This window comes from Notechis scutatus, chromosome 12, assembly GCF_049901735.1.
Source record: "Notechis scutatus isolate UNSWTSFEM ecotype Mainland chromosome 12, rNotScu1.2, whole genome shotgun sequence".
Lineage (NCBI taxonomy): Eukaryota > Metazoa > Chordata > Lepidosauria > Squamata > Elapidae > Notechis > Notechis scutatus.
In genome coordinates, this window is record NC_142020.1 from 13324125 (window position 1) to 13343149 (window position 19025).

General features: G+C 43.0%; 1 protein-coding gene across 3 annotated transcripts in view; it reads right to left on the minus strand.

Moving 5' to 3' along the window:
- USP42 (ubiquitin specific peptidase 42) overlaps positions 1 to 19025 on the minus strand; it is a 38801-nt gene that overhangs the window by 14529 nt on the left and 5247 nt on the right. For all 3 annotated transcript variants that reach the window (XM_087942179.1, XM_087942181.1, XM_087942180.1), the window contains exons 2-12: positions 11043 to 11289; positions 10052 to 10252; positions 7612 to 7722; positions 6414 to 6516; positions 6219 to 6286; positions 6020 to 6090; positions 3912 to 3994; positions 3345 to 3456; positions 2503 to 2643; positions 585 to 685; positions 209 to 362 (exon numbers count right to left, since the gene is read on the minus strand). In XM_087942179.1, the coding sequence (XP_087798305.1) occupies positions 209 to 362; positions 585 to 685; positions 2503 to 2643; positions 3345 to 3456; positions 3912 to 3994; positions 6020 to 6090; positions 6219 to 6286; positions 6414 to 6516; positions 7612 to 7722; positions 10052 to 10252; positions 11043 to 11280 (1383 nt within the window). In that variant the 5' untranslated portion in view covers positions 11281 to 11289. The remainder of the gene's footprint in view (positions 1 to 208; positions 363 to 584; positions 686 to 2502; positions 2644 to 3344; positions 3457 to 3911; positions 3995 to 6019; positions 6091 to 6218; positions 6287 to 6413; positions 6517 to 7611; positions 7723 to 10051; positions 10253 to 11042; positions 11290 to 19025) is intronic.

Genomic DNA, 19025 nt, shown 5'->3' on the forward strand with positions numbered 1-19025 from the left:
CATCCCCCGCCATCACCCTTACCTTCTCAGGCTAGGTGAGGAGTGACAGGAAGGGGAGGGGCCAGCCAGGGGTGGGATCAGCTGTCAGGGAGCCGCATGTGGCTCCAGAGCCACAGGTTGCGGACCCCCGACATAGACAGAGCGATGGATGAAAACTCCCTTTCTCGAATTAAAGTCAGGCTTTCTAAGCAGATGACCCTTAACTTACCTTCACCATGTGTGGAGGGAGCTGAGGTCCGATAAATCCAGGGTTACTTTGTTTATTACCGATCACCCGTTGATTGATAACCGGTCGGGGAGAAGACTGCCCCGGCGTGTGGACCGAATGAATGTGTTCGGCACCGTTTTTCAAGTCATGGGTCCTAATTAAAAAAAAAAAAGTCGCGTTAAGCCATATGTTCACTTCCCTTTTCACAAACTGCCCTAAGGTTCTTTTCTTAGGGTGGGCATCCTTATTCGTCACCAGGAAACACCAGTGACTCTGCCACGTGTGGCACACCAGAAGCGGGGCAAAAACCCAAGATAGGTCCTGGCGCCAAGGGTAAAAAAAAACCAAAAATCTATTTTCAAAAGCTGGACTTTACCTGATGTAAAACAGCACATAGGCTTGTTGATTTAATACAGTCCTGATGTCACTGTTTGAAACAGTGGAATCATTCATCTGGTACCACTGCCCGTTACTGGCCTAAAACAAAAAACAGAATTACAGCAAAAAAGGATTGTGGTCTGTAAATCTATTCCCCAATGTGAGGCAAAGCCAAACTTCCATCGAACATCTTAGATGGTTACCTTCCTTAGATATTGAATTATAACATATATCCTATGTAACTCTAGGGAAAGGGTCTTCCAACTTGACAGCTTGAAGACTTGTGGACTTTAACTCCCAGAATTCCTCCTCCAGTCATGTTAGCTCAGGTATTCTGGGAGTTGAAGTCCACAAGTCTTAAACTTGCCAAGTTTGAAGCCCCTTGGTCTAGGCTGCTGTATTATGGGGATTTTATTATGGTTTTACCTTAATTTAATATTTTATCTTGGATATTATATTGACCACCAATGTGCATCCATCTACCTGTGTTTCCCCGAAAATAAGACTAGGTCTTTTTTTGCTCCAAAAGACCCATTAGGCTTATTTTCCAGTTAGGTCTTATTTTGAGGGAAATACGATACTAAATGCGTCCATCTGGCTGACAATCTTAACTGGGGCTTATTTTTGAGGTAGGGCTTATATTGCCAGCCTCCTGAAAAATCATGCTAGAGCTTATTTTCCGGTTGAGTCTTATTTTTGGGGAAACATTGTCTCTCTCTCTCTCTCTCTCTCTCTCTTTTCCCCCACATATGTATTTGCTGATGCCTTAAACTTATATTTGTGTTTGCATATATAATGTGTTTCACTAGCATTGTATATCAGTGACTGCATGGCCTCTGTTGATGCCATATGCTAAATAAAATTAATTTAAAAACTTTAACCTCCTGTGCCTTCGTTTTAAAGAACGCCTACGCTTCCCGCCGAGATGTCTAGAGGCATTTTTTCAAAATAAAAGTGGGAGGATGGAAAACCAAGCCCGTGCTTCACTTAGAAGTGGACCCCACCAGATGTTTCTCTTCTAGAAGGAGAGACAACTGCTGGTCAGCCAAAAAGAGATAAAAATTCTTCCTGTTCAGTGTCAATGAAGGAGGCCCAGCCTGTTTCAAAGCCCTCCATCATTTTTGCAGGAAAATATGCGTCCTTAAAGATGCATCACTATCTTAGATACTCCAGATGACAGTAAAGAACATTAGGAAAGGCAGCTATGTTAAAAATTTTATTAGAAAAATAAATGGCTTTTTTTAAAAGGCTGGTGGAAGGAGAAACAGTGCCCTCTGCTGGATTTTAGTGAAATATATATTGACTAAACAATGAAATTATTTTGTTTAGCAGCAGGAGAAGGGGAAAATGTTCCAGAAAAGCCTCATATAACCTTAGGTTTTGGAGCAAGCGTTTAGTAAAAGTCTAAAAGTAAGCACAAACTTCTTGAGAGGAAGAATTGCCTTAAAAGCCGTGTTTCTCAACCTTGGCAACTTGGAAGATGTCTGGATTTCAACTCCCAGAATCCCCCAGCCAAGCATGCAGGGTTGAGAAATCTTGCCTTAAAATAATTAAATGCCTGGGTCTTTACATTTTACACTGGTTTAGATTAATTCCTTCCCCTAGCAATGATCTCAGAGTTATGGGTTAGTGCAGAGGTCCCCAAACTTGGCAACTTTAAGACTTGTGGACTTCAACTCCCAGAATTCTCCAGCCAGCTAATTCTGGGAGTTGAAGTCTGCAAGTCTTAAAGTTGCCAAGTTTGACGACCCCTGGATTAGTGGAATCAAGCATTCTTCCTTGTGACAACAATTTGGGCTGCACTCTGTTGCCATCACCCATATCAAATTGTAACCAGTTATACTGTTAGGGTCACTTGCTCTGGGACAACTTTTCTTGAACGCCTGAGAATAGTAAGACGAGAAAGAAAAATTTACCTTTATGTAGCAGTAATAATGTCCAGCATGACAGCTGAAGCCCGTATGGACTAGCACTGCATAAAGTGCATAAATGATTGGTTCTCCATTGGGTTGGGACATATATGGTCGGATATCTAAATATTCTGGGTATTTCACTTCCTAAACCAGAGAAGACAGAGAGGCGTTTCTGAGTTTGCATGCAGAATCCCACTTAAAACACAGAGAAAAGCAACACCGTAAGAATTAAACTTTTACGCGTATCTCTACAGAGAACATTGGTCCACACAATGATGTTTGTGAAAATGCCACAAGTGAGCGACCCCTGAGCATCTCACACTGCCCCTTCTTTTTTTATACAATCCTTTATCTGGTTTCATTCTCAGCTGGGTGGGGGTACTTTCATATATACAGGTAATCCTTCACTTACCGAGCCCAGAATTTATCTTGTTGAGTGATACAGTTGTTAAATGAGTTTTGCCCTGTTTTACGGCCATTCTTGTCACAGTTGTGAAGGGAATCACTGCAATTCTTAAGTTAGTAACATGGTGGTGAAGTGAATCTAGCTTCCACCCATGGACTTTGGATTGTCAAAAAGTCGCAAACGTTTATCACAAGACCCTGGGACGACACTGCGACCGTCATAACTATGAACCAGTTGCCAAGCAGGCAAATTTTGATCATGTGACCACAGGTATGCTACAACAGTTAAGTGTGAAAAAACAGTCGGTCACTTTTTTTTCCAGTGCCGTTGTAACTGCGAACAATCACTAAATGGAACTATTGTAAGTTGAGCGTGTTACCTGTACTTCATTTATATTGCTAAAGGGCTACGCCACGATTTAAGGAAGCTCCTGTCTTACCTTTGTGATTTTGCCACCACTGAAATTTGCAAACCGTTTGAGGGACAAGGTGAGGACATTTGATGCCCGGTGTATCGTAAACCGCTTGGATGCAGGAACCATTTTTTTACACCTAAAAACATAAGGGAGATTCAAGACTTTTTTTTCCCCCTCACTATTTTCGGAAGTTCAACCAACGACTTCCTATTTGGAAATCGGTGTCTGAAAACAGGTTTAGGTTTTCTTAAAAGACATGAAAGAGAGGTGGAATTATTCCTCTTTTCCTTCCACTCTTAAGACTCACCCTCCTTCGATATCCCTTTGGGCCAGGAGCCTCCAAACTTGGCAACTTTAAGACTTGTGGACTTCAACTCCCAGAATCCCCCCAGCCAGCATGCGTGGCTAGCTGAGGAACTCTGGGAGTTGAAGTCCACAAGTCTTAAAGTGGCCAAATTTGGAGAATTTGCTTTGGGCAGTGCTTTTCAAATCTGGCAACTTTAAGATGGGTGGATTTTTTTAACCACGGCAGACGTAGAAGAACAATCAATCAATCAACGAATTAGAAAACATAGGAATTCTCTTTCTTACTTGCTACATTTATATGCATTTTCTCCATCCAGCTGTTCAGGCTTGACAAACTGTTCCAGAGCTTTGTTGACACTTTGAGCTGACTGGAAGGGAGGAAAAAAAAACATGGTCACTGGGGGAATTCTGGGAGTCGAAGTCCACATACTTCTTAAAATTGTCAAGGTTGAGAAACACTTTTCTAGGATGCCAGGGCTCAGATTAGATGGCTGTTTTTTCTGGAATGTCACCCGGGCTTACAAGAATGTCTAGATTTGTTCTTGCAAGCAACTGTGAAAAAAATAGCCTAAGGAATAGTGGTCCACAGTAAGCTATGTTTTAACTGATGACAAAATTCTTTGTGATTGTGGTGACATGAGAAAACAACACATATGTATACTTTGTGTCCTGATCAGTGTACACTTGAGGAACTCATGGCAGTGCAACAGAACACACAATGTTGCTAGTTTCTGGCAAGATTAAGGGGCGTGCATAAAAGCACCATCGGTAGGTCCCTGTCCTATTGTCCCCATTTATTCGTACCGATTTCCTGTATTCTTACTCATGTTTATACTTATATCTATTATCTTGTAAGCGATTGACAAATCAAATACCGTATTTGCCGGCGTATAAGACGACTTTTTGCCCTAAAAACATGCCTCCAAGGGGGGGTCGTCTTATCGCCGGTAAATACATTGTCACTCGGTGCAAGAGCGACGGGCGGAGTTCCGCAACTTGCGAAGCCCCTTCAAGCCCAGCCGGAGTCTCTCTTCCTCCTCCTCCCACCCACCCACCCACCCTCCGCCCGGCTCGGGCGCTGCGGAGGCCAATCTGGAGGTGGGGTGGGGGTGGAGCGGGAGGGTCTCTGGCGGGGCTGCTTCGCCCAGCCAGCCCCGAGCCGCGTAATGGCCCGGGAGTGGGGGGGAGAAGGTGGTGGGGTGGACTGTGGCGCCCCTCCTTCTGGGCAGCGGGGCGGGGGCGGCAATTTGCTCCTCCGCTTCTCCCTCCCTCTTTGAAAGACCGGGAGGGCTGTGCTTGGGGCGGGGGGGATGTCCTCAGGAAGTTCCTGATGGGACCCCGCTGGGCAGGGGCCACCCAGCTCCCGAGCTGCTTTCAGGGTCCCCTTGGGAAGAAAAGGGTCCGGTGGGCGGTGGAAGAAGGCGAGCGCCCTCCTCCCGCCCCTGTCCCGTCCCGTCCCTCCTCTTGTCCCCTCCTCCCTCCCGCTTAAGAGAGAAAGATCTGCCTCCCCTGCACCGGGCTTCCACCTGGCGCCGCGTCTCCCGGCCAGCGCGCTTGCGACTTGAGGAACCGCCAAGCGACTTTAAAACCGAGGCGGAGGCCAGAGATAGCGGAATTACCCTCCACACCACACACACACACACACACACACAGAGAGAGAGAGAGAGAGAGAGAGAGAGAGAGAGAGAGGGAGGGAGGAGAGTTGGCAGCTGTCCATCCCCCACCCTTGGAGTCCCGATGGCACGCACGCGAGGGGCTGTCACAAAGAAAGGGAGAGGAATTGAGTGCCAGCCTGAGAAAGGCGAAGCTGCCTCTCTAAAGCATTTTGGTGGCTTTGTAAGTTTGGGGGAAAGGGGTTGGGGTGTCAATCAAGAATTATATCCAGAATACCCCAAGTGTTACAACTTACCGTATTTGCCGGCGTATGAGACGACTTTTGCCTTGAAAAGCATGCCTCCAAGTGGGGGTCGTCTTATAAGTATATACAAAAACTATATTTTGAGTGGAAATGTTGGGGGCTCGTCTTATACGCCCAGTCGTCTTATACGCCGGCAAATACGGTAAATAAATAAAAGACCCAGTTTATTCTTATATTTCATATTTTAAATTTTATTTGATTTATTTGATTTATATTGCCGCCTATTTGCCCATGGCGACTCGAGGCTTACACAATGTAAAATCATATTTAAAACAAAAAAATAAAAATAAAAACAATAAGAACTAATTTATTTTATATTTTATATAATTTATATTACATAGCATGCCTTATTTTAATTATGATGTTTCTGACACAAGTAAGTACATCTACAAAATAATGCCCTTCACAAATACATTGTGCTAAGTATATTTAAAAATTTGCAGAAAACAAAGCAACAGAGAAACCAAAAACATACCTTTATTTCCAATGTAATATCCAAATAGGGATCAAATGTATCCGAAACACCTTTGCAATTCATGCATTTTACTGAAATTAAAAAAAAACCGAGTAGGTTTAACATACAATGAAAGTAAAAACAACAATGATGATTTATTTGAAATTCTCAATTAACTTTAAATCAACATTCAAAGAATGGAGTTTGTTGGGTGCCATACCTCTAGATCTGAGATATCCTCCAAATATCTGATGAATAAAAGTGGTGGCTTGGGTATGTCTGTCCAATCTAAAAATACAGAGGCAGAAGGAGAAGTATAAAAAACATCTATACAAGGGGAAACTTTAAAAAAAACAAAACATCTATCCGTGAATGAAAATAAGCAAAGCAAAAAATAATATGAATGGCCACTCACTTGTTGCTACCGTTCAAACAGGCTTTCTGCATAGCATCAACCGTGTATCTTAGGAATTCGTGAGCATCTTCCTGGTTACCGAAACGGAAATGTTTTGCTATTCCTAGAAAGTAAACGAGAACATCACATTCCAGATCCTGTGATCACTTTCCTAAGAGAATAAAAATTGAAGTGCAGAACAGATGACTGAGGATAAGCCAACCCATTGTTAGAGTGTTATTACATTCATAACATTGAATCGTTTTAATACTTTTAAGCCTCCCAGAGTCACTTTGTGGTTGAGATGGCGGCAAATACATTTAATATAAACCAACCAACAAACAAAACAAAAATCCTTCCCAGGGAGAGGAAGGCAGAAGGCAACTTGTGCTACCCAAAGCAGAACAACTAGATTCTGTAATCACTTTGTACCATAGAGTATCAATCGTTAACTTTCAAGACTCTTTTTTCCACTATGTATTAGAAGTGGATTGAGGTCGGTTGGTCTGTCTGTCTGTCTATCCATCCATCCATCCATCCATCCATCCATATATGTGTGTGTATGCCTGCCAACCACATTTAACACCTGTTCAGTTTCCTTTATTGTATCATCTTCCATTGAGATCCATTGGCCAAGGTATATGTAGTAGTCTGCTACATCCAGTTCCTCTCCAGGTATAAAATCCATTCATTCATTCATTCATTCATTCATTCATTCATTCTCTCTCTCTCTCTCTCTCTGTGTGTGTGTGTATGTGTTTGTATTTATTTTCTTTTGAGAATGGGCATCAAAATTTCTTTTTTTTAATACGTGCCGGTGTGTTCACAAAAAAAAGGTTACTATAAAGGTTATCTTATCTTTGGTTTTTTTTTAAAAAAAATTAAATAGAAAAACTTTATTAAACAAATTCTACAATTAAAAAACAATTAAAAACACATTTCCATTCATTGCAGCATATTTGTAGTAGCGTTCACTCACTTTGACATATTCTTAAGTATATAGAATATTACTAAATATTATTACAGTTATTTTATGTTTGGTTTATGTCTTATCTTTGTGAGGGGGAAGAGAAATTTAAAGAACAGAGATTCACAGTGGCATAAAGCACACTAGTGTCCCTGGGGTTTTTAGTGGCCGGCCAAGTGTGTGTGTGGGGGGGGGGGGGGGAGGCATTGCAGGTCAAAACCTGCCTGCCAACCACAGTAGAGGCTTACTTACGTCTGAGTTCGTTGATGACGGACATTGGCTTGATGACAGTGCCGGAATTGGACAGAGCTTGGTTGATGTGTCCCTGCATGGTGCACATCATGCAAAATCCTTGTTCGTGACCTGCGCACAAAGTGGGGTGGGGGATGGGGAAAGAGACATATATCCCGTTAGGAAACACGCACACTTGACAAACGACAATACTTCAGGCAATCTGAAACAAGAAGCAAAAGAGGAGGGAGAGGAGGTAATACAATAGGAATGATCATTAATCGATCGTTCTGACCCAACTGGGTTCCCAAAGAGCAAACACAGACAAAGGCAGCAGCTCCCACCTTTTAAGGTTTAATAACGAATTCTGTTCTGAAGGATGCTTTCCCCTAATTAGCTCCGACAAGAAAGAGCCTCGCCAAGTTGTTTGTCAAGGCTGCCAAAAACCCAGAGATAAGAACTAATTTACAAGATTCTCCAAACACGAACTAAGATGTCCACCAGTTGAGCTTCAGAGCTTCTTTGCTGTCTGCAAAGGATGCTTTTCCAAACCTGGCTTTTATCCTCTTGATAAAAAGCCAAACCTGGCTTTTATCCTTACTCCCGAGTCGCCTGTGCTGCTGTAAATTCTTTCTTCCAAGCAATCCTTCGTGCACGCGCACTTGGCACAGGCTCCTCGGGAACCTCCTCATCACTACTGCCAGCCCCCACAATCTCTGAAGGCAGCAGTCCACTCCCTGATGGTCCTGGCCCTTCATCAGAGTCCTTGCTCTCCTCAGCCACCTGTACCTGCTGCTGGCTAACCACAACATCGATGGAATAAATACTACCTAAAATACCGCCCCATCTTGAGGAAGCAAGGCGAGTCTATGTGTGACATATACTGCTGTGAAAATGCTTAGCAAAACACAGGTTTGCCAGTAGTCCTCGATTTACAACGACCGCTTGAAGTTGCAACAGACTTCCTCAGGGTTGCTTAAGGCCTGGATGTATCCCGTTTCCCTCCCCCAATGATCATGAGATCGCATTTTGGGCACTTGGCAACTGGTGGGCACCCACATCTGCAGCATCCTTCTGAGGTGGGTAAAACGAGGACCCAGATTGTTGGGGGCAAGAAGGTGACTCTGTAAACTGCTTAAAGAGGGCTGTCAAGCAATATATAAGTCTAAGTGCTATTGCTATTGCCCTCCCTCCCTCCCATGGTGTGCAATAGCTAGAATGCAGTATTGCAGGCTGACTCTGCTCAATGCCAGTAGTTTGATCCTGACCAGCTCAAGGTTGACTCAGCCTTCCATCCTTCCGAGGTCGGTAAAAGGAGGAGCCAGATTGTTGGGGGGCAAGAGGCTGACTCTATAAACTGCTTGGAGAGGGCTGGAAAGCACTGGGAAGTGGTATATAAGTCTGCTATTGCTTGGGAAGGAAGGAAGGAAGGAAGGAAGGAAGGAAGGAAGGAAGGAAGGAAGGAAGGAAGGAAGGAAGGAAGGAAGGAAGGAAGGAAGGAAGGAAGGAAGGAAGGAAGGAAGGAAGGAAGGAAGGAAGGAAGGAAGGAAGGAAGCCCTAGTGACACATTTGTTACAATGCTGTGTTGCAGGCTAACTCTGCCCACTGCCAGGAGTTCGATCCTGACCGGTTCAAGGTTGACTCAGCCTTCCATCCTTCCGAGGTGAAAGGAGGAGCCAGATTGTTGGGGGCAAGAGGCTGACTCTATAAACTGCTTGGAGAGGGCTGGAAAGCACTGGAAGTGGTATATAAGTCTGCTATTGCTTGGAAGGAAGGAAGGAAGGAAGGAAGGAAGGAAGGAAGGAAGGAAGGAAGGAAGGAAGGAAGGAAGGAAGGAAGGAAGGAAGGAAGGAAGGAAGGAAGGAAGGAAGCCCTAGTGGCGCATTTGTTACAATGCAGTGTTGCAGGCTAACTCTGCCCACTGCCAGGAGTTCGATCCTGACCGGCTCAAGGTTGACTCAGCCTTCCATCCTTTCCAGGGTAGGTAAAATGAGGACCCAGATTGTTGGGGGCAAGAGGCTGACTCTGTAAACCGCTTAGAGAGGGCTGGAAAGCACTGGGAAGCGGTATATAAGTCTAAGGGCTATTGCTACCCTGTGATTATGTGACCACAATTTGTGGTTTTTTTGTTTGTTTTGCTGGAAATCACCTTTAATTCTGGTTTCTGCCCATTGAAGAGAATGGGTTTGTTTAATGATGGCAGCATTCATGAACTAAAGGGGTTAACTACTCGCACAACGTATAACCCTAATTCTGGGCTCAATTATGGCCGTTGAGGAATACCTGTATAGAAATACCTGCCACACTGTTCCTACCTGTTTGGGGAGAAAAACAGAAGCAAACTCCACACACACAAAGGAACCACCTTTTTGAAAATGATGCTTTCCAGCGCAGGCTTTCCTTTTTTTTTCTCTTTTTTTTAAACAGTTTGGAAGAAAAAGACATGCTAAAACATACTCACAGGTTTTGGAGTGTTCGTAGGAGAGCATGTAATTGGCGAGGGGAGGGGTGTACGTCAGACACTGCAAAGCAGAGTTCAGGAAACAGGTGTTGCCGAGGTTTTGGAGACCAGCTCCAACCCGATGCATCTTTTGCCATTTTAAGCAAATCTTCTCTGCCGGAAAAAGGACCTTCTGAGGCGCTGCAATCCCATCACCAATAACTGTCAGAAATTAAGAGATCAGGAAATAATTATGATTAGTGTCATGCCCCTGTTGGAATCGGATTCCGAGGGAGAGGTGGAACAGCTGACAGGGAGTGGGAGTGTGGCTCCGGTGGCTGTGGAGGAAACTGGGGAAGGGCACAGTCCGACTGGGCATTCAGAGGAAGACCCAGGCCCACCCCCTCTTCATCCTAGGGCATGTAGGGAGGAACGGAGAAGGGAGCAACATGAGTTGCATGATTTATGGGGGAGGAAAGGGCCCTGATCTCCTTCATTGGCTGCAGCTGGGCACGGCAAAGTGAAATTATTTTGTCAAGTCTTATCTGAGTTCTGGCATCCTCCCAAGTGTGTGTGTTTCGTTATCTTTTGACATCTTCAATCCCTTATCCTGCCCTGTCTCGTTAATTGCTGCAGAGTGGTTTGTGTTGGTTTTTATTTATAATTTATATGTACTTTGGGTTCGGACTGAATTTCTCCCCTTTAAAAACTGTTCTTGGGAGAGTTTTTTTTTCTCCAGCCGATAATAACTGGACATTGGGGCCAAGTTGGATATATTAAAGGGACTTTACCTATTTTTGTGACTTTGTTGCTTTTGTGCCATGCCCCGGGTCATCACAGTTAGGCGGTAAAAATAAATGAACAGACAGAATAACAGAGTTGGAAGGGACCTTGGAGATCTTCTAGTCCAACCCCTCCTGCTCAGCGAGGAAAACCTATACCATTTCAGACAAACTGGTATAACAATTTAAAAGGGTTTCTCTGCGCTTTTAAATGCGGTTTAATCCCTTACCCAGCTCTTTGGCGGAAGGCTTGCATTTATCTGGTCCCGATGTACTGGAATACACCGCGGCTCCCGGCACTGGCTCCAATGAGATCTTGTGTTTCGGAGCCTCTAGCGAAGAAGAGACAGCCACCCACCCTGTAGACCCTGAGTCCATGTCACCGGAAGCAGGTGCCACAGAGTTGAAAGGTTGCTTCTCAGAAGGAGAGGCCTTGGAGGACTCGGTCGTCTTGTCAACTATGGTCATGGTTCATCTCTGGAAAAGAAGAGAGGCCCAGGGGTGAGGAGGGGAAAAAAAAAACTTGAGTGTGTGACAGAAGAAGCAGAGCAACATGCAGATGTTCCAGACTTCAGAGGAATATAGCGGAATGAAAAAAGAAGGATTCAGTTCGTTTGAAAGAGAAGGAGAACGCAATCTCTTTTTTCTCTACATCGGGGTGTCCAATCTTGGCGATGTTTTCATAAGCTTTAGCTAAGTTTTGCTTTTATTGTTTTTTAATGCCTACTGATCTTTCAAACCCATTAGAAGACTCTCAGTAGCCTGAATACTGAAAGCAAAACAAAGAGAATAACAAGAGTTGGAAGGCTTAGTGTCTTACTAATGATTATTCTTTGTTAGCAGCATACACAATTCTTGTTATTCTCTTTGTTTTGCTTTCAGTATTCAGGCTACTGAGAGTCTTCTAATAGGTTTGAAAGATCAGTAGGCATTAAAAAATAAAATAAAAGCAAAACTTAACTTATGAAAACTATATCTCATAGCTATGGAGTAGCATTCGTTCTTTCAACAACTCAGTGTTGTTGATTTTAAAATAGCATTATTTAACACCCCCCCAAAATGACTTCCACTTAGATATTACAAACACAACTGTGTGGATACTGTATTTGTACTATTTGTAATTTAGTAACATCAATAATACCAAATACACAGTTAAATGCTCATCCTTTTATCCCCATTGCAGACTTACAACCACCAGAAAGAAGACCAAAACATCAGTCAAAAGCTATTGTCAGTGACTGGGCTTAATATTAAGCCTGTTTTTATGACCCTGTATAAAGCAGTCACCAAAAGATTGTTAAGCAGCCACACAATCCCCAAGGCAAATCCTTTCTCTTAAATGGGCTTGGTTTTTTTTTTGCCAGAAACCACCCCAAAACATAGTCAATCATGATTACAGGATGCTGCAACTGGTTGCAAATGCTCATCCTTTTATGCATTACAGACTTACAACCATAAGGACAGATGAAGAGTCCTTAGCAAGGCCCGAGGGCATCTTTCAAAAATGCTCTGCCCCTTGGCTCTCAGCTATGGGAGAAACGTGCATTGCACCAAGACAAATCTTCGCTGTCCCTCCCAAACCCAATCCAGGTGTGTGGTTATTTTTCTCGGCAGCAGGTAAGTGAGTAGGGGGAGAGGAAGGTGAGCAGCCTGCCACAGGGGACCCCCCCCCTTAGTTTAAGTATCTTACTAAGGTCAATAAACACAGTTAAACCCTCATCCTTCCACCACCAATAAAGACTTACAACAATCATAACGAAGACCAAAGTATCAGTCAAAAGCCCTTGTCAATGACCGGGCTTCATAGTAAGCCTGTCTTTGTGACGCTGTGAAGAGGAGTCACCAAAGGATTGTTAAGCCACCACACAATCCTCAGGGCAAACCCCTTCCCTTAAATGGGCGTGGGGAGTTTTGTGCCAGAAATCACCCCCAAAACATTGTGAACCGCAAACCGGTCATAAAAGCGAGCCGGTTGCCTGCGGCACCGGTAATGTGATTGTGTGACTGCTTAATAAACAGAAGGCTGCGGTCCTAATATTAAGGATGGCTTATGAGTAGCTTTTTTTAAAAAAAAAAAAATCTGTTGAAACGTTGGTTGTTAAGTGACTGTTTTTAGCCAAGGACTAGCCATAGTATTTAACGCGGTTCCCCAGAGAAGCGGCCGCAATATCTATGAAACCGGAAGGTGACTTACCTTGGTTTAGTGGCCGCTAGAGAAAATTAAACCCATTTATTTGACGCCCAGTGAAAGGCAGGCCACCATGTTTTACTGGTCAACCTAATATTCTGTCAGTTTACCCAAGAACAGCCCAGCCCCCGCTTGGAACACAGGCTACACCTAAGTCACTTGAAGAGCAAGAGAATAAACGGATGCACAACTGCCTTCGGATCGTACAGGCGGTCCGTACAATTCAGTCCCAAGATCTCCATGGCTGAGAAATTTGTTTAAGTGAACACTGCCCCCATTTTACGACTCACCTTGCTGCATTTGTTAAGTGAATCACCGCAGAGTAACAGCCCTTGCTTATCCATGGAGACGGAGTGGAGCAAGTGGCCGGTTTTAAGTTTCTGGGTGTTACCCTAAAAGAGGACCTGACCTGGGATGCCCACATTGCAGCCCTGGTCAAAAGGGCCCAGCAGAGATTATACTACCTGAGACAGAATGAAAAACTGCTGGTGACCTTCTACCGCTGCACCTAGAGAGTATCTTAACTTACTGCACCTCTGTATGGTTTGCCAATTGCACAATGGCAGATAGGACAGCGCTCCAGAGGGTTAAAGTCATTGCCCAGAGGATCATGGGTTGCCTTCTCCCCTCTTTGGAAGAGCTTCATAGCTCCCGCTGCCTTAAGAAAGTTCAAAACATCCTCAAAGATCCATCTCATCCTGGGTACCCCTTTTGTTTGAACTATTACCATCTGGCTGACGGTACAGGACAATAATAAAAACAAGGACAAATAGGCTGAAAAACAGCTTCTATCCCAGGGCAGTAGCTCTGTTGAATTCTACTGTATAGTGCAATATGAATGCGGTGTCAGGGGTTTTCAATTCAATGTGTGGTGTGTGAAGGATATGTGTTTGTGTTTATTTTCATGGTCATGATGTGTACTGAAGATGGTGTTTGATTTCACTGTACAAGGTGCAATGACAAGTAAAGTAAAGTAAAGTAAAGTAAAGTAAAGTAAAAGTAAAAGTAAAGACGGTTGTTACATGAATCCAATCTCCCCACTGACTTTTCTTGCCAGAATGGTCGCCCAAAGCGGATCAGGGGACCCCCCTGCAACCGTCATAAATGTGAGTCGGTTGCCAAGTATCTGAATGTTAAATTGTGTGATCATGGGGATGCTGCCAACAGTTGTGTACATGCGAAAAATGGACATAAGTCACTTTTTTCCCGGTGCTGTCGTAACTTCGAATAGTCACTAAGTGAAGTGCTGTAAGCCGAGGACTACCTGTATATGCTGTCAGGGTGAGTCGATTTTGCAGAGGTTGGGAATAGGACTGGGATTGGTTGCAATTGTGCTTTTTATTTGCCTTAACAAAATTCTATTTTATCCCTTTTATTAGCGACTTGGGAGTCACAATTTGTGGGGTTTCTTTGTTTATTGGATTTTGAGAGAAAAGAAAACTCTGCAAAGCAGCTTACAATTCTTTTCTTTTTTTTAAAAAAAAGCAATTTTTAGAAAGGGAACAGGATAAAAATAAATAAAATAACCTCGGGGGCGGGGGAATGGTCAGGGATTACAACAATATCCCAATTCTACCTGGGACTGAGAGATTTCTAGGATATTTGATAAGTGGGAGCTATGTGTATCTTGGGAAGATGCTGTTCCAGAGGGCAGGTGAGGCACGATAAAAGGTGTGCTTTTTCAATCCTGCAAGGTAATGGCATTTAAATGACATGACTCAGAATGCACTCACTCTGCCTTGATCACACCAGACTGGCAGAAACAATTGGAGCCATTCAAATAAAAGTCAAGGAGCGCAGTGAAAAATGGAACTAACATTATATATAAAGAAGACCAAACAACAGGTACAACCATTAGCCTTAGAACTGACAGTTAAGATGTTGAAGTGGCAGACAATGTGTGACTTTCATGATCAACCCTCAATATAAAAGTAAAGGAACAATCAGAGAAGAAACAAGACGAGGACTGGGGAGAGCAGCCATGAAAACCTTAGGGAAAAAAAAAATATTCCAATGCCCTGATGTTTTACTTACAAAATTTGCAAGCAACAATATTCTCTGTGAAAGCAAAAGTTGGACTTTGAAGAACCAGGAGAGAAAAGAGTTTGGGCGCTTTTGAACGTTGGTGCTGGGGAGAAGATTTAACTTTCCATGAACAACCAACCAAATGTATCGCCCAAAAAATCAGTCCAGAATTCTCACTTGCCCAAATACCCAGGCTCAAATAATTATATCTTGGACATATTATATGAAGAGCAAGTTCTTTGGAGACGGCCCTAATGCTGGGAAAGGTGGAAGGAAAGAGAAGAAGAGGATGAAGGTGAATGGACTCAAGATATAGTTGTGATGGATGCACTGTTGGAAGAGTTGAAGGATCAAGTTGGGGTCAGATTGTAGTGGAGAAAATCTGTGATCTCTAAGAGTCCACACCAACTTGATGTCATAAATGAAGTCAGTTGCCAAGGGTCCGAATTTTGATCACATGACCCTGGGGATGCCACAACAGTTGTAAGTGTGAAAAAGAGTTGCAAGTCACTTTTTTCATTGCCACTGTAACTTTAAGCAGTCACTAAGTGAACTATCATAAGTCAAGAACTATCTGTAACTAGATGGTCCTATAAATTAGTTAGATAAGTAAATATTGATGCAATTGGTGCTTCCGCCTAAAGAAGGCACCATAGTTATTTCTCAAAGGGATCTTGGCCCACGAAAGATAAAATATACTGCATAAAATAATGCACTATCAAAGAGCTGCAGTTTTTAAAGCTGAAGATCAAGCAGCAGAACCAACTTGTATAAGCTTGCTTGTATAAGAATTTCCCTCTTTTTCCCCCTGATTGGAGTGGGAGTGATTGGAGTTAAGGGTTACTTATTGTTTTAAAGCCTACTTATTAATATTTAAGCTTTTAGAACAGACCCTGGGGCTGAAAAAAAGGAAAGAAGGCAGGAACGGAATCTATCTTTATAATAATTCAATTCCATGAAGTCAAACTGAGGCATGACCTGCAGTCAGATTATTAGTGAACTTCATGGGGGAATGAAAATTTATTTTAAGTTGTAGCTCAGCTTTTAAGCTGGGGGTGTCCAACCTTGGCAACTTTAAAACTCGTGGACTTCAACTCCCAGAATTCCCTAGCTAGCCATGCTGACCGAGGAATTCTGGGAGTTGGAAGTCCACAAATCTTAAAAGTTGCCAAGGTTGGACGCTCCCGTTTTAAGCCATTACGAGATGAAACGCTGGCTCATTTCAATACGAATGATAATTTCCCCCGAAATTGATCTCTTTGCAGCTCCAAGAAGAAAGGGGTCCTGGCTTGTGAGCAGAATACCTCCTTTCAATGCAGAAATCTGAGATTCTGGTGTCTCCAGGTTGAGTTGGAAAAACTCCAGAATTTTTGGAAAGACGTCCTTTGACTGCTTCAAAAGTCAGGTTAGAAGGAGCGGGGAGTGTGTGGGGGGGGAATCTGCTCCAGCGAAAAGCCATTCTTAGCTGTGAAATCAGGAAAAACTTTTAAATCCTGGCGGCTTCCTGATGCTCGAAGTGATAAAAGGACTGTGGTTCGACTTAAGCACGGATGAATAGCGGAAGCGTTTTTTCACACGAGTAAGATTAAATAAAAGTAACATTTTAACAAGCTCTCCTTGCTCCAGAAAAACCGCACGTTCTCAGAAATGCTTATTAAATCGCATTTCCTTCACGGAATTAGAAGGCTCTCAAATTACCAAAATTGCACAATCACAGAAGAAAAATCCGACGGAGAAAAGGCGCCTTTGCACCAACATGCTCAAAGATATACTCATTTCCTGCATGAGGCTGTTTGCTCTTCATCCAAACAGCAACGAAAGCACATCTGAAGCGGAATTCTCCTTTCCCCATTAACTAGGAAAGGTACAATGTACAAAAAAAAAGAGGGAAATTGGGACATAAGAAGGGCCTCCTTTTTCCAAAGGAGCCTATTGGGGGAATTGCTGGTTAAGAGTTCGCTTGCATCTGACATCTGGGAGAGATCTGTTTACAGAAACACATACACACACACACACAAACAGCAGCAAAGAAGACAACAAGCCAAAATTCATTTGGAGGGGGAGGGGGAAAAACTACAGGCAAGGCACATCCTTTCAGAAGTGCCTGGAGAGAAACTAGCCATGAAGAGAACCCAGCATTGTCGACTCCTGAGATAATTTGCCTGCCAGGCAACACACAACACAAAGACCCACAAATTCAAGTCATGCTGGACTCAGAATGATTCATTTAGTGACCGTTCGAAGTTACAACCGGACTGGAAAAAAGTGACTTGTGACTGTTTCCCAAACCGTTGCAGCATCCTCGCGGTCTTGTGAGCAGAATTCGGCTGCTTGGCCATTGACTCGTACTTATGACGATGAGAGCGTCCCGGGGCCAAGTGATCCCCCTCTGCGACCTTCTCGCAAGCAAAGTCAACCGGGGAGCCAGATTCACTTAATAACAACCGTGACCACTTTAACAACTGCAGAGATTCCCTTAACAGCTGTGGTAGGAAATGGGGCAAAACTCAACTCAACAACTATCTCGCTTAAGAACAGAATATTTCGGCTCAATTGTGGTCGTCAATCAAGGACTACCTATACACTGGGACTCTCCTGTAAGGAAGAAGAGTTCAAAACATGAATCCAATGATTAAAACACAAAAGGGAAAGGGAATATGGAAACTGGACCTTAAGCTACAACCTAAGTGATTCTCTCTTCAAAAAACAAACCAGCCTCAAACTGATCAATCAGCTAAAAAGGAAATATTTCTCTCTTCATCAGCTACAGTGACTGGAAGGGAGTTAAAAGCCACATAGCAAGTAAATTTGTTACAGAATTTCTGTTTCCCAACCGTGATTCCATCAATGCAAACATATTTTAGGGTTAAACCGTCTACCGTGGGATTCACTTTCCAGTAAGCTGACCTCAGACAAGTCTCTCTCTCTCTCTCTCTCTTTCCCTCCCTCCCTCCCTCTCTCTCTCTGGAAATTAGCTTCCTTATTAAAAAGTCTTGGAAGAAAAATTGGAAGAAAGTTATCCAATAGCCCTTTCCAACTCCCTTTTTCAGGAATGCTCAAAACGCTATAGAGCACCGCACACCAGAACAACTAAATACAAGGGCAGTTTTTTCCTGAATGCCACCACTCTACTAAACAAATAATTCCCTCAACACTGTCCAACTATTTACAAAGTCTGCACTACTATTACTATTAATCTTCTCATCACTCTTTCTCGCACATCCCCTCTCACTTGTGACTGTATGACTGTAACTTTGTCGCTTGCATCCTAAAGATTTATATTGACTGTTTCCTAGTAGGATTTGATGGCTTATTGTACCCTATGACTATTATTAAGTGTTGTACCTTATGATTCTTGACTCTTGGCGAATGTATCTTTTCTTTTATGTCTACTGAGAGCATTTGCACCAAAACAAATTCCTTGTGTGCCCAATCACACTTGGCCAATAAAGAATTCTATTCTATTCTATTCTATTCTATTCTATTCTATTCTACTCTATTCTACTCTATTCTTTTCCATTCTATTTTTTATTCTATTCTATTCTATTCTATTCTATTCTATTTCTATTCTATTCTATTCTATTCTACTCTATTCTACTCTATTCTTTTCCATTCTATTCTATTCTATTCTATTCTATTCTACTCTACTCTACTCTTTTCCATTCTATTTTCTATTCTATTCTATTCTATATTCTAGATTCTATTATTGTACCCTAGGGCTATCATTAAGTGTTGTTTGACTCTTGACGAATGTATCTTTTCTTTTCTGTACACTGAGAGCATTTGCACCAAAGATAAATTCCTTGTGTGTCCAATCACACTTGGCCAGCAAAGAATTCTGTTCTGTTCTATTTTGAAAAGTCTTTAAAAGATTGTGCGGTTAAATGGCCCTGCCTGGAGTTTCACGTATGACCATGAAGTGGGAACAAAAACAAAATACAGATATGTAGGGCCCACTCAAGGCTTCCTGGCATCCTTCATCCACACTGACTGATAGCAT